Source organism: Lathyrus oleraceus, chromosome 1 (genome assembly GCF_024323335.1).
Source record: "Lathyrus oleraceus cultivar Zhongwan6 chromosome 1, CAAS_Psat_ZW6_1.0, whole genome shotgun sequence".
NCBI lineage: Eukaryota > Viridiplantae > Streptophyta > Magnoliopsida > Fabales > Fabaceae > Lathyrus > Lathyrus oleraceus.
Window position 1 is genome coordinate 384,627,100 of NC_066579.1, and position 12,337 is coordinate 384,639,436.

At 37.6% G+C, this 12,337-nt stretch overlaps 1 protein-coding gene across 1 annotated transcript; it reads right to left on the reverse strand.

Moving 5' to 3' along the window:
- Positions 1–570: 570 nt before the first annotated feature.
- LOC127108726 (uncharacterized) lies at positions 571–11,554 on the reverse strand. The gene is made up of 8 exons (XM_051046022.1): positions 11,543–11,554; positions 11,162–11,429; positions 10,390–10,480; positions 10,116–10,290; positions 1,702–1,790; positions 1,505–1,625; positions 1,296–1,422; positions 571–827 (listed from the first exon to the last, which is right to left on the reverse strand). Exons 1-8 carry the CDS (start codon positions 11,552–11,554, stop codon positions 571–573), a joined length of 1,140 nt encoding a protein of 379 aa, XP_050901979.1.
- Positions 11,555–12,337: the final 783 nt, after the last annotated feature.

Genomic DNA, 12,337 nt, shown 5'->3' on the forward strand with positions numbered 1-12,337 from the left:
ACTTTTGTAAGTTTAATATCAAATGACAAAATGTGTATGAAGTAAAACAACATGGCCAGTTAAAAAAATTAAGTTAAGAAACAATTATGTGGCTATATTTTAATGTTATGTAGCAGTGCAAAAATTGGAACTGGTATTTTCAACTTTGAATGTGCAGTTCTCCCACATGAGAGCAAAAGTGCAGCAATTCCGCTTGATGCAACGGTCACGATAATTTGATGCTTTGATCTCAAATAACTTGTAAGAGTTTGCCACATAAAATTTATTTTGGTTCTGCCATGGCCATGCAGGAAAAAAACTTCCCCTTTTGGTTGGTGACAGTAGTGATGATTTTACCAAAGATGATGTTTTGTTCATTTACAATGACAACCTCACGAAATGGTACCAACTTCATAAACAAAAGTTTCAACTAAATTCACGTACACTTTTGTAAGTTTAATATCAAATGACAAAATGTGTATGAAGTAAAACAACATGGCCAGTTAAAAAAATTAAGTTAAGAAACAATTATGTGGCTATATTTTAATGTTATGTAGCAGTGCAAATAAATCAACACCAATGCAAAACTATTCAGACTATGTATTTATCTATAATATAAAGTAACAACTTTGTGAATGGTGCATACAACATAACAAATTCTGATTTAAGTGCAGAAACGTCATAATTCCATTCATCGTAAATCAAGCAATTACTAAGTTGTTCCAAAACATAACCATTTGGATATGGAATAGGACATAAATCCTTCAAAGTACGAAGATTAGCTTGCAAAATCTTTTCAATTTCAACTAAAGTCAAATTTTGTAGTTCTTCATCAATCAAACTAAGTTCTACAGTAAGAGAACATAATGTTATGCTTCATCATAAATACATCTTATGTGATACATAAAATAAAGACAATAATCAATACTAAAGAGTTATTTGAAAAATGGACCTGGATTGCAATACAAAATTCGTTGTTCATGCAATATACCATCCGACAATCATGTCCAAGTATTATTCCATACATGACTTGATCTATTTACTATACCGAACAACAACATAATGACAAATAATTTCCTCAAAAAATTGTCTTGAATCCCATGCACTTACTTCCTGGATGGCCAAAATAAATTCTTTGTCCTCCTCAAGAAACCCCATTGCAAAGCATGCATCTCTAAAGCTAAAGTATTATATTCCTCAAACCTTATGTATGTCCTCGTATGTTGTTGGGCCTTTAACTATACTGAGCATCATTCTTAAATAGAATAATTCATCAGTAGTTGGTGGAACCCATATTAACCGTCCGATGGTATAACCTTTCTTCCTTGATTTCCAACATCTACCATTTTTCCACTTTGGATGCCATTTTACTTTAAACGCAAATTCATATCCAAGCAAATGATGAAGGACCGATGGAAACTCCAGTGGATCATGAATACCATCCTAAAAGAAATGAAAAAGTGTGAAATTAAAAGACATTTGTATTAATATGATATTTCAAATGAGACTAAAAATATGATCACACCTCAACCATGGTTTGACGAAGTTGAGCAACGAACATCTCCAACAATTCAGTACATTCAAGGTCCCAAAACACGAAAATCGCATTACTACCATTATCAACTACTTCAATATCGATTTTGTACCTATAAGGTTTTACTCATAATGGTTAGAAATATATCACACTAATTTTTTGTTTATTCAATCCAAATTAAAGGTTACCTTAATATTTCTATTTTTGTGGAATGGTTATCAACACATATATAAGGTGGAAAACTACCTTTAGCTACTTTTGGACATTTGTGGCATGCCTGGAATACCAGTCGTTTCCAGATGCTTTCAGTTTATAATTAGTGGCTACCGTTGTAACACCCTTCTACCCAAACGACATATTTATATATATATATTATCAGAGTACAACATGTAGAAGAGTTTACATTTCATACAACATATCATTTCTCCCATCACAACATAAAACATATTATTTATTTGATTTAAAACTTCGCAGCGGACAACAACATAAATATTATAATAATGTGTCAACATGATCTCAACAAAACATCTCAACAATTATTCATCATAAACAACGTAAATAAAAATAATTTGGCTATCGAATCCCATAATCCCCGGTGTCACATGACCAGAGCATTTGACTCGACTCTGTTAGAATAATTCTACACTTATTCTTCGAACCTCAACAAAAGCTACTCCTCTTTATCTGCACATTGCTCATCATAGATGAACATAAACACATGCAGAAGGGGTGAGAATTACATTATTAAATAATAATATAACGACAGAAATATAAACATAAATATATATTTCACATATGCCAACACAACTCATCATCATCATCAAAATCAACAAACTCATGAACATCAACAAAACAACACATCAAATGCAATGCACAAACCCATGCATGACTCAACACGACTCGGTATACCCATTTTGTGACCAACTACAGGATCACCACTCCCAGATTCATCACCATAGAATCCGAGTTCCCCGTAAGGAACCAAGCCTATCAACAAGCCCGGAGTCAACAACATCATTGGAACTCAGTCCGTTCATCACTAGGCATCGGCCTTTCATGAATGCATGCACACCAAGCATGCATCATAATCAACATAGCAACAACAGCATCATATAGTCATGTTATCATCATCATTAACACATTCTATCATAAAAACATATCACATCATGACACATAATCAAACACCGCATTATCACACCCTAATAATATCTATATCCCTCAAAGCAACGGGAAATGATCCCTCGTATACTATGCATCAGCTAAGTTACCTCGCTCAGCCTAACAACCGAAACTGCACAACAACAGCCCAGGAAGGACCACAAGTCTGCCCATACGCGTATTGCCTATGCTCATACGCGTATTGCCCACGTCTGACCAACCCCATACGCGTATTGCCCATGTCCATACGCGTATGCTACGCGTATCACATTCCCATACGCGTACCACCAGAGACCAACCCACGTTCAAAACATCATCTTCCTCATCCATACGCGTATTGCCTAGTGCCATACGCGTACCATCAGTCTCATACGCGTATTGCCTAGTGCCATACGCGTATGACCAGAGACCAAGTTTCCAGATCTGCAATGGCTTTCCCTGCTACGAGATCTATCCAAATTCATCCTTAAACAGTCCAAATTTCACATAAACTCACTCATATCATCTAGTACAGTTAGTCTCCTATTCGATTTCACCATCCTAACATCATTGCATATAATTTCTACGAATTCCTTCGACTAAAAACCCCAAATTCGTTCACCCAATATTTCACCAATTTCAACATATCATTGTTTAATAAGGTTCAGACCCCTTACCTCTTTGGATTGAAGGAAGCTCTGAGCAATCCTTGGCCTCCTCCTCTTCCTTCTCTTTCTCTTCAGCGTTTCTCCCCTTTCTCTGACTCTGAGACAAAACACGTGAAAACAAACTGAATTCTCCCTTTGGCCTCTTTTAACCAATTTCCACTTTTACCCTTCCACCCTTCATATTCCAATTATTTTATTTATTTAATTATTATTAAAATAAATAACATCTATAATAATAATAATAATAATAATTCCCAATATTATTTAATAATTCCTTTTACCTTCCAATAATCATACTAAATAATATTCAAATTACTCTAACAATATTTGGGGTGTTACAACTCTCCCCCACTTTAGAAGTTTTCGTCCTCGAAAACATACCTCAAGCAAATAGGGCCGGATACGACTCCTTCATCTGATCTTCACGCTCCCAAGTCAAGCTCTCACCAGCTGGACCTCCCCAAACAACTTTCACTAGAGCAATCTTCTTACCTCTCAGGGTCTTCTCTTCTCGGTCATCTATCCGAATTGGCAACACCTCAACGGTCAAATTATCCCTCACCTGGATATCATCCAACTGAACAACATGCGAAGGATCCGCAATATATTTTCTCAACTGAGATACATGAAACACATCATGCAGATTAGAAAGCGACGGCGGTAAAGCTACCCGATACGCCACTTCCCCAACCCTCTTCAAAATCTGATACGGACCCACAAACCTCGGAGTAAGCTTTTTAGACTTTAAAGCTCTACCCACACCTGTCGTCGGAGTAACTCTCAAGAACACATGATCTCCCTCTTGGAATTCAAGTGCCTTTCTCCTGTTATCATGATAACTCTTCTGACGACTCTGAGAAATCTTCATTTTCTCCTGAATCATCTTAACCCTTTCAGTCGTCTGCTGCACAATCTCAGGTCCGAGTACAACACTCTCACCTGATTCATACCAACACAATGGAGTTCTACACCTCCTACCATACAATGCTTCATATGGAGCCATACCGATACTAGCATGAAAACTATTATTATAAGTAAACTCCACCAACGGCAAATAACTATCCCAAGAACCACTCTGTTCCAACACACAAGCTCTCAACAAATCCTCCAAGGATTGGATAGTTCTTTCAGTCTGACCATCAGTCTGAGGATGATAAGCTGAACTCAACCTCAACTTAGTCCCCAACGCTCTCTGCAAACTTTCCCAAAATCGAGAAGTAAATCTGGGATCCCTATCAGACACAATACTGGATGGAATACCATGCAGCCTCACTATCTCCTCAATATACAACTCTGCCAACTTCTCTAAAGAGTGATTAATCTTCATCGGCAAGAAATGCGCCGACTTAGTCAATCGATCCACAATCACCCAAATAGAATCATTACCTTTCACTGTTCTCGGCAATCCTGTCACAAAATCCATGGAAATGCTATCCCACTTCCATTCAGGAATCTTCAAAGGTTGCATCATACCTGCCGGTTTCTGATGTTCAATCTTTGACTTCTGACAAGTCAAACAGGCATACACAAACTTAGCAACATCTCTTTTCATACCAGCCCACCAAAACAACTTCTTCAAATCTTGGTACATTTTGGTTGCACCTGGATGGATACTCAATCCACTCCTATGGCCCTCTTCAAGAATACTCTTTTTCAATTCAGACACCTCAGGAACACAAACTCTACCTTTAAATCGCAGGATGCCATTCTCATCAATCGCAAAATTACCACCATTACCCCGGTTAACCATAGTAATATGATCAACTAGAGCGACATCAACTTGCTGACCATTCCGAATATCTCCCAGAATTCCACTAGTCAACTTCAGCATACCCAACTTTACACTATCAGCGGAAACTTCACAACCCAAACTCATATCACGGAACTGTTCAATTAACTCAAGCTCCCGAACCATCATCATAGACATATGTAGAGACTTCCTACTCAGCGCGTCTGCAACTACATTAGCCTTACCGGGATGATAACTCAATTCAAAGTCAAAATCCTTCAGTAATTCTAACCACCTTCTCTGCCTCATGTTTAACTCTTTCTGATCAAACAGATACTTCAGACTCTTGTGATCACTGAACACTTCGAATCTGGAACCATACAGATAATGCCTCCACATTTTCAACACAAATACAACAGCTGCAAGTTCTAGATCATGCGTAGGATAATTTCTCTCATGAACTTTCAACTGTCTAGAAGCATAAGCTACAACTTTACCGTTCTGCATCAAAACACCACCAAGACCCATCAAAGAAGCATCACAATAAACAACGAAGGGCTCACCAGGATTAGGCAAGATCAACACTGGAGCACTGGTCAACCGCCTCTTCAACTCAACAAAACTCGCTTCACAAGCTGTATCCCACACATACACTTGACCCTTCTTAGTCAACTGCGTCAACGGCAATGCCAACTTAGAGAAGCCCTCAATAAATCTGCGATAATAACCAGCTAACCCCAGAAAACTGCGTATCTCAGTAGCAGACTTCGGAGTCTCCCACTGTAATACAGCCACAACTTTAGCAGGATCGACAGAAATCCCACCACTCGAAATCACATGGCCAAGGAAACTCACTTCTTTCAACCAGAACTCACATTTAGATAACTTTGCATATAATTTCTTTTCCCTTAACACCTGCAAAACAATTCTCAGATGTCCTGCATGCTCTTCTTCCGTCTTAGAATATATCAATATATCATCTATGAACACCACAACAAAATTATCAAGGTACGGATGAAATATACGATTCATATATTCCATAAACACACCTGGAGCATTAGACACACCGAACGGCATCACAGTGTATTCATAATGACCATACCTCGTACAGAAAGCAGTCTTCGCAATATCATCTGACTTCACTCGGATCTGATGATAACCCGACCGCAAATCAATCTTACTGAAAACATGAGCTCCAACCAACTGGTCCATCAAATCATCAATCCTCGGCAATGGATACCGATTCTTGATAGTCACCTTATTCAACTGCCGATAATCGACACACAACCTCATCGTACCTTCTTTCTTCTTCACTAACAATACTGGTGCACCCCAAGGAGAAACACTTGGACGCACAAACTTCTTCTCAAGCAATTCTTCAAGTTGCTTCTTCAATTCAACTAATTCAGTTGCCGACATTCTATAAGGAGACATCGACACCGGACTCGTACCTGGTACTAAGTCAATGGCAAATTCGACTTCACGTTCTGGAGGTAAATCACTTACATCCTCCGGAAACACATCCTGAAATTCACAGACAACAGGCAATTCTACACTCACCACTTTCTTATCCGTTTGCAGAGACGCAAATAAAGCGAATATCTGAGCTTCATCTTTCACAAATTCCCCCACCTGCCTAGCAGATAGAAATCTTGCCTCATCATTCTCACCAACTTCAGAAAACCGCACCGTCTTCCTATAGCAGTTGATAAACACACCATAGAATTCTAGCCAATTCATTCCCAGAATAATATCAATTTGGTGCAAGGGCAAGCACACCAAATCAACCACGAACTCTCTCTCAAAGATCGTCAAATGACAACCTCGACAGACAACAGAAGTTTTCACAGAACCATTAGCAGGAGTATCTATCACCATACTTCCGCCTAGGGACGACATAATCACACCAATCCTGGTCGCACACTCATACGAAATAAACGAATGAGTAGCACCAGTGTCAACAATAGCAAGCAATTCAACATTATTAATCAAGCAAGTACCTTTTATCAGATTATCTTCCTTAGGAGCTTCAGCCCCACTCAGAGCAAACACCCTACCAGTAGTATGAGCTGCAGTAGCCGCCTTCTTCGGTTTCGAGCACTGCGAACTGATATGGCCTTTCTCGCCGCAATTAAAACATGTCGGACCAGCATCCTTACATTCAGTAACTCTATGACCAGCCTGACCGCATCGGAAACATCTCAGCACTTTCTTGGTACAGCTATCAGCACGGTGGCCTGGCTCGCCACACTTGAAACATTTACCAGCTATGGAAGATCCTCCCCCACTTGGCTTCTTCTCATCTGCCACTTTCTGCTTACCTTTTCCATTTGGAGATGCATAAGGACTACCACGATCCTTATTCTTCTTCTCGCTAAGACTCTTGTAATGAGCAGTCCTAGCCTTGCTATCTTCATCAAATATCCTGCACTTATTAACCAGTGTAGGAAACCTACGAATCTCCTGGTAACCAATGCCTTGTTTGATTTCGGGACGCAACCCGTTCTCAAACTTGACACACTTGGATTCCTCAGCATCGGCATTATTATAATGAGGACAATACTGCACCAGCTCCTCAAACTTCGAAGCGTAATCAGCAACAGACATGTTACCCTGCTTCAGTTCTAGAAATTCCATCTCCTTCTTACATCGCACATCAGCAGGAAAATATTTCTCCAGAAAGGCCGTCTTGAACCTTTCCCAAGTCATCTCAGCACCTGGTACTGCAATTCTCTGGCGAGTGTTATCCCACCAGTTTTCAGCCTCTTCAGATAACATATGCGTACCAAACTGCACCTTCTGTGCTTCAGTACACGTCATCACCCGGAAAATCTTCTCAATTTCCTTCAGCCAAATCTGAGCACCATCTGGATCATAGCGCCCTTTGAATGTAGGAGGGTTATTCTTCAGAAACCTTCCCAAATTCCTAAACTCGTCGACCGGCGGATTCTGCTGCGCCTGCATAGCCTGTGCCATAGCAGTCAAAGCCTCAGCAATCACACGGTCGCTTTCTCCAGCCATACTCTGCACAACACAACCACAACCGTTAAATATCGACAATGTCATTTACACTAATCGACCAACAGGGAAAACCTCCCATTATGACTCGACTGGACTGACCATGCTCTGATACCACTAATGTAACACCCTTCTACCCAAACGACATATTTATATATATATATATTATCAGAGTACAACATGTAGAAGAGTTTACATTTCATACAACATATCATTTCTCCCATCACAACATAAAACATATTATTTATTTGATTTAAAACTTCGCAGCGGACAACAACATAAATATTATAATAATGTGTCAACATGATCTCAACAAAACATCTCAACAATTATTCATCATAAACAACGTAAATAAAAATAATTTGGCTATCGAATCCCATAATCCCCGGTGTCACATGACCAGAGCATTTGACTCGACTCTGTTAGAATAATTCTACACTTATTCTTCGAACCTCAACAAAAGCTACTCCTCTTTATCTGCACATTGCTCATCATAGATGAACATAAACACATGCAGAAGGGGTGAGAATTACATTATTAAATAATAATATAACGACAGAAATATAAACATAAATATATATTTCACATATGCCAACACAACTCATCATCATCATCAAAATCAACAAACTCATGAACATCAACAAAACAACACATCAAATGCAATGCACAAACCCATGCATGACTCAACACGACTCGGTATACCCATTTTGTGACCAACTACAGGATCACCACTCCCAGATTCATCACCATAGAATCCGAGTTCCCCGTAAGGAACCAAGCCTATCAACAAGCCCGGAGTCAACAACATCATTGGAACTCAGTCCGTTCATCACTAGGCATCGGCCTTTCATGAATGCATGCACACCAAGCATGCATCATAATCAACATAGCAACAACAGCATCATATAGTCATGTTATCATCATCATTAACACATTCTATCATAAAAACATATCACATCATGACACATAATCAAACACCGCATTATCACACCCTAATAATATCTATATCCCTCAAAGCAACGGGAAATGATCCCTCGTATACTATGCATCAGCTAAGTTACCTCGCTCAGCCTAACAACCGAAACTGCACAACAACAGCCCAGGAAGGACCACAAGTCTGCCCATACGCGTATTGCCTATGCTCATACGCGTATTGCCCACGTCTGACCAACCCCATACGCGTATTGCCCATGTCCATACGCGTATGCTACGCGTATCACATTCCCATACGCGTACCACCAGAGACCAACCCACGTTCAAAACATCATCTTCCTCATCCATACGCGTATTGCCTAGTGCCATACGCGTACCATCAGTCTCATACGCGTATTGCCTAGTGCCATACGCGTATGACCAGAGACCAAGTTTCCAGATCTGCAATGGCTTTCCCTGCTACGAGATCTATCCAAATTCATCCTTAAACAGTCCAAATTTCACATAAACTCACTCATATCATCTAGTACAGTTAGTCTCCTATTCGATTTCACCATCCTAACATCATTGCATATAATTTCTACGAATTCCTTCGACTAAAAACCCCAAATTCGTTCACCCAATATTTCACCAATTTCAACATATCATTGTTTAATAAGGTTCAGACCCCTTACCTCTTTGGATTGAAGGAAGCTCTGAGCAATCCTTGGCCTCCTCCTCTTCCTTCTCTTTCTCTTCAGCGTTTCTCCCCTTTCTCTGACTCTGAGACAAAACACGTGAAAACAAACTGAATTCTCCCTTTGGCCTCTTTTAACCAATTTCCACTTTTACCCTTCCACCCTTCATATTCCAATTATTTTATTTATTTAATTATTATTAAAATAAATAACATCTATAATAATAATAATAATAATAATTCCCAATATTATTTAATAATTCCTTTTACCTTCCAATAATCATACTAAATAATATTCAAATTACTCTAACAATATTTGGGGTGTTACAACCGTGACATACCAAGTCAACTGGTTCATGTGATTTAAATGTTGTAATGGTGCATGAATATACATAATAGTATAAATTAAAACAGAGACAAAATATACTGACATAATGATACCATAAATATACTTGCATCAGGAAGTTTTACTATATCCCCCAGACTAAGAGCCGTAGCTTGTGACATGAACTTACCAAAAGATGTGAGTTGAGAACCATAAAAGTTTTGTGACCACATATTAAATTGTGTACTAATAAGTTGACTTGAACTACTAATATCGTAGTCCTTAGGTATCCTATATAACAAAAATTACCATGTTCATATTTGCATTAATTTTTAAATTGAATCAATCACTTTTAGTAAGTATACAATGGACAGTTTTATCAAATAGTACCTTCTTCGAAAATCAACAATTTCAGGCACCTCCTCGTTAATGACGAGATTCTTGATGTTGTAGGCATTCGACACCGAAATCAGATATTTCCCTAAGTCAATAACAAATTAGATCAGTAAATTATTTGCACCCAATATGACTTAAAACAACACATATAATGTAATATGTGCATATTTATATGACGGAACAATATGACTTAAAAATAACACATATAAGGCAACGTATGCATACTTACATGACGTAAAAATATGACTTAAAAATAACACATATAACGCAACATATGCATACTTATATGACGTCAAAATTCTATGACTAATTGAAGTAAATATTTATAAATGAACACTAAAAGACAAACATACCTTGCTCTTTCACTTTAGCATACTATAAAAAAATTATAGTTGGACCACCATCTTTTTTAGTTTGAATGTAATTCATGAATTTCACATCATAGGACTCCCATAGGATACAATTCAAGGTGTTGTTCCTAAATTTGGAAAATTATTTTCATTAAGGTTAGTGTAGGAGTAAAATGCAACATATTAGATTATTTGCATATCACCGTAATCTTTACCCAAGATCTTTCAAAATAATGTTGACTTGTCGTTTCTTGCTTCCTAAAGTCATTTAGGTATACCCTATCTCTTCAACCAGTCCAATAACATCTAACAATTCAAATATGATTAGTCTACAACATATTATGGTAGATCCAGACAAATAATAACAATAATATGTATAAGTATATCATAACAATGAATTCATGAAAGTATATAACCTATTAACAAATCCTTCTTCCATTTTCCAGTAATAATATCAACAAATGGTTTGAAGTTGAGCTTTTTTCCACCAATTTCATGTTTGTTTATATCAGACAGAGAAGTTCCAGCTGTAAATCTAATGATAAACTGATGTTCTGAAGTTTTGAACATTAAACCATTAGGTAATGGCCAAAAGTTAGTCATAGTGTAAGTATTATTTACAAGTAACACTGAATCAAATGTTGCTTTTGGTGCGGATGGCACAATGCCATGAATATCGGAGTCCTACATTAAACATTATACGCACAAATTAATGGAACTGCAATACTCCTAAAAAGTCAACATTGCATGTCAATAACGTTTTAGACGCAACACATACCAGATTACCAATTACTTACATCTGCACCCATAAATATGAGTTCGACATGCTCTTTATTGTTAGAAACCACACTCTATTTATGATGCACCTTAACAACAATTTTTCATAACTCTTTCTTATCAGAAATATCGCAAATCTTTTCAAAAGGCCTTGTCATTCCCCTAAGTCCTGCAACACATCTACGAACATCAAAACATGAGATTTTTTATGGTTTCAAATATAACAGACATAATAAACATATTATTTGAAAACTACAATCATAACCTTTTCATCGTCACAACAACATACAACAACAATGATTCCAAACTAAATAACAACTTAAACACAACTAATTTTTCGCAGAATCGTCATAACATAAAGAAAGAAGTCTCACAAGTTTGGATTGCAACAGAAAATATGATGTAGAAGTTGTTGCATATAAAGATGGATGAAGAAATTTTTGTTGAAGTTGGGAAGGTTGCAGATGAAAAATGAGGAATGGGTCGGACAGAGAAAGCAGATTCGAAGAGAGAAAGCAAGTTAGTTTATAAGTATTGGGAAAGACAAATAATGTCTATGCATAGCCACTTCAATGCTTTTCAGGTTTCCATTTTGCACGACTTTCAAAAGTGTACTTTGGGCAATGCATTTGAAACAAAATCTCAACCTTTTTAGTTTGCTTTTAAGTATAAGTTACATTTACTTATATATTCAAATACAATAGTGCATTTCATATTTAATAAAGTAAACCATATCATCCGAGTTGTTAGTTTGGTTGTAAAAAGTAAAATTTAGACAAAAATTGTCCATATTTTGTTGAGGTGGCAATTTTCTA

What these genes read in the sequence shown, in the direction of transcription:
- LOC127108726 (XM_051046022.1), bottom strand. An exon ending in GAAGAAGGATTTGTTAATAG is followed by an intron (nt 10,481 to 11,161) that starts GTTATATACTTT and finishes TTATTGACTTAG; the next exon opens with GGAAATATCTGATTTCGGTG. An exon ending in TTGGAAATCAAGGAAGAAAG is followed by an intron (nt 828 to 1,295) that starts GTTATACCATCG and finishes CTCTTACTGTAG; the next exon opens with AACTTAGTTTGATTGATGAA.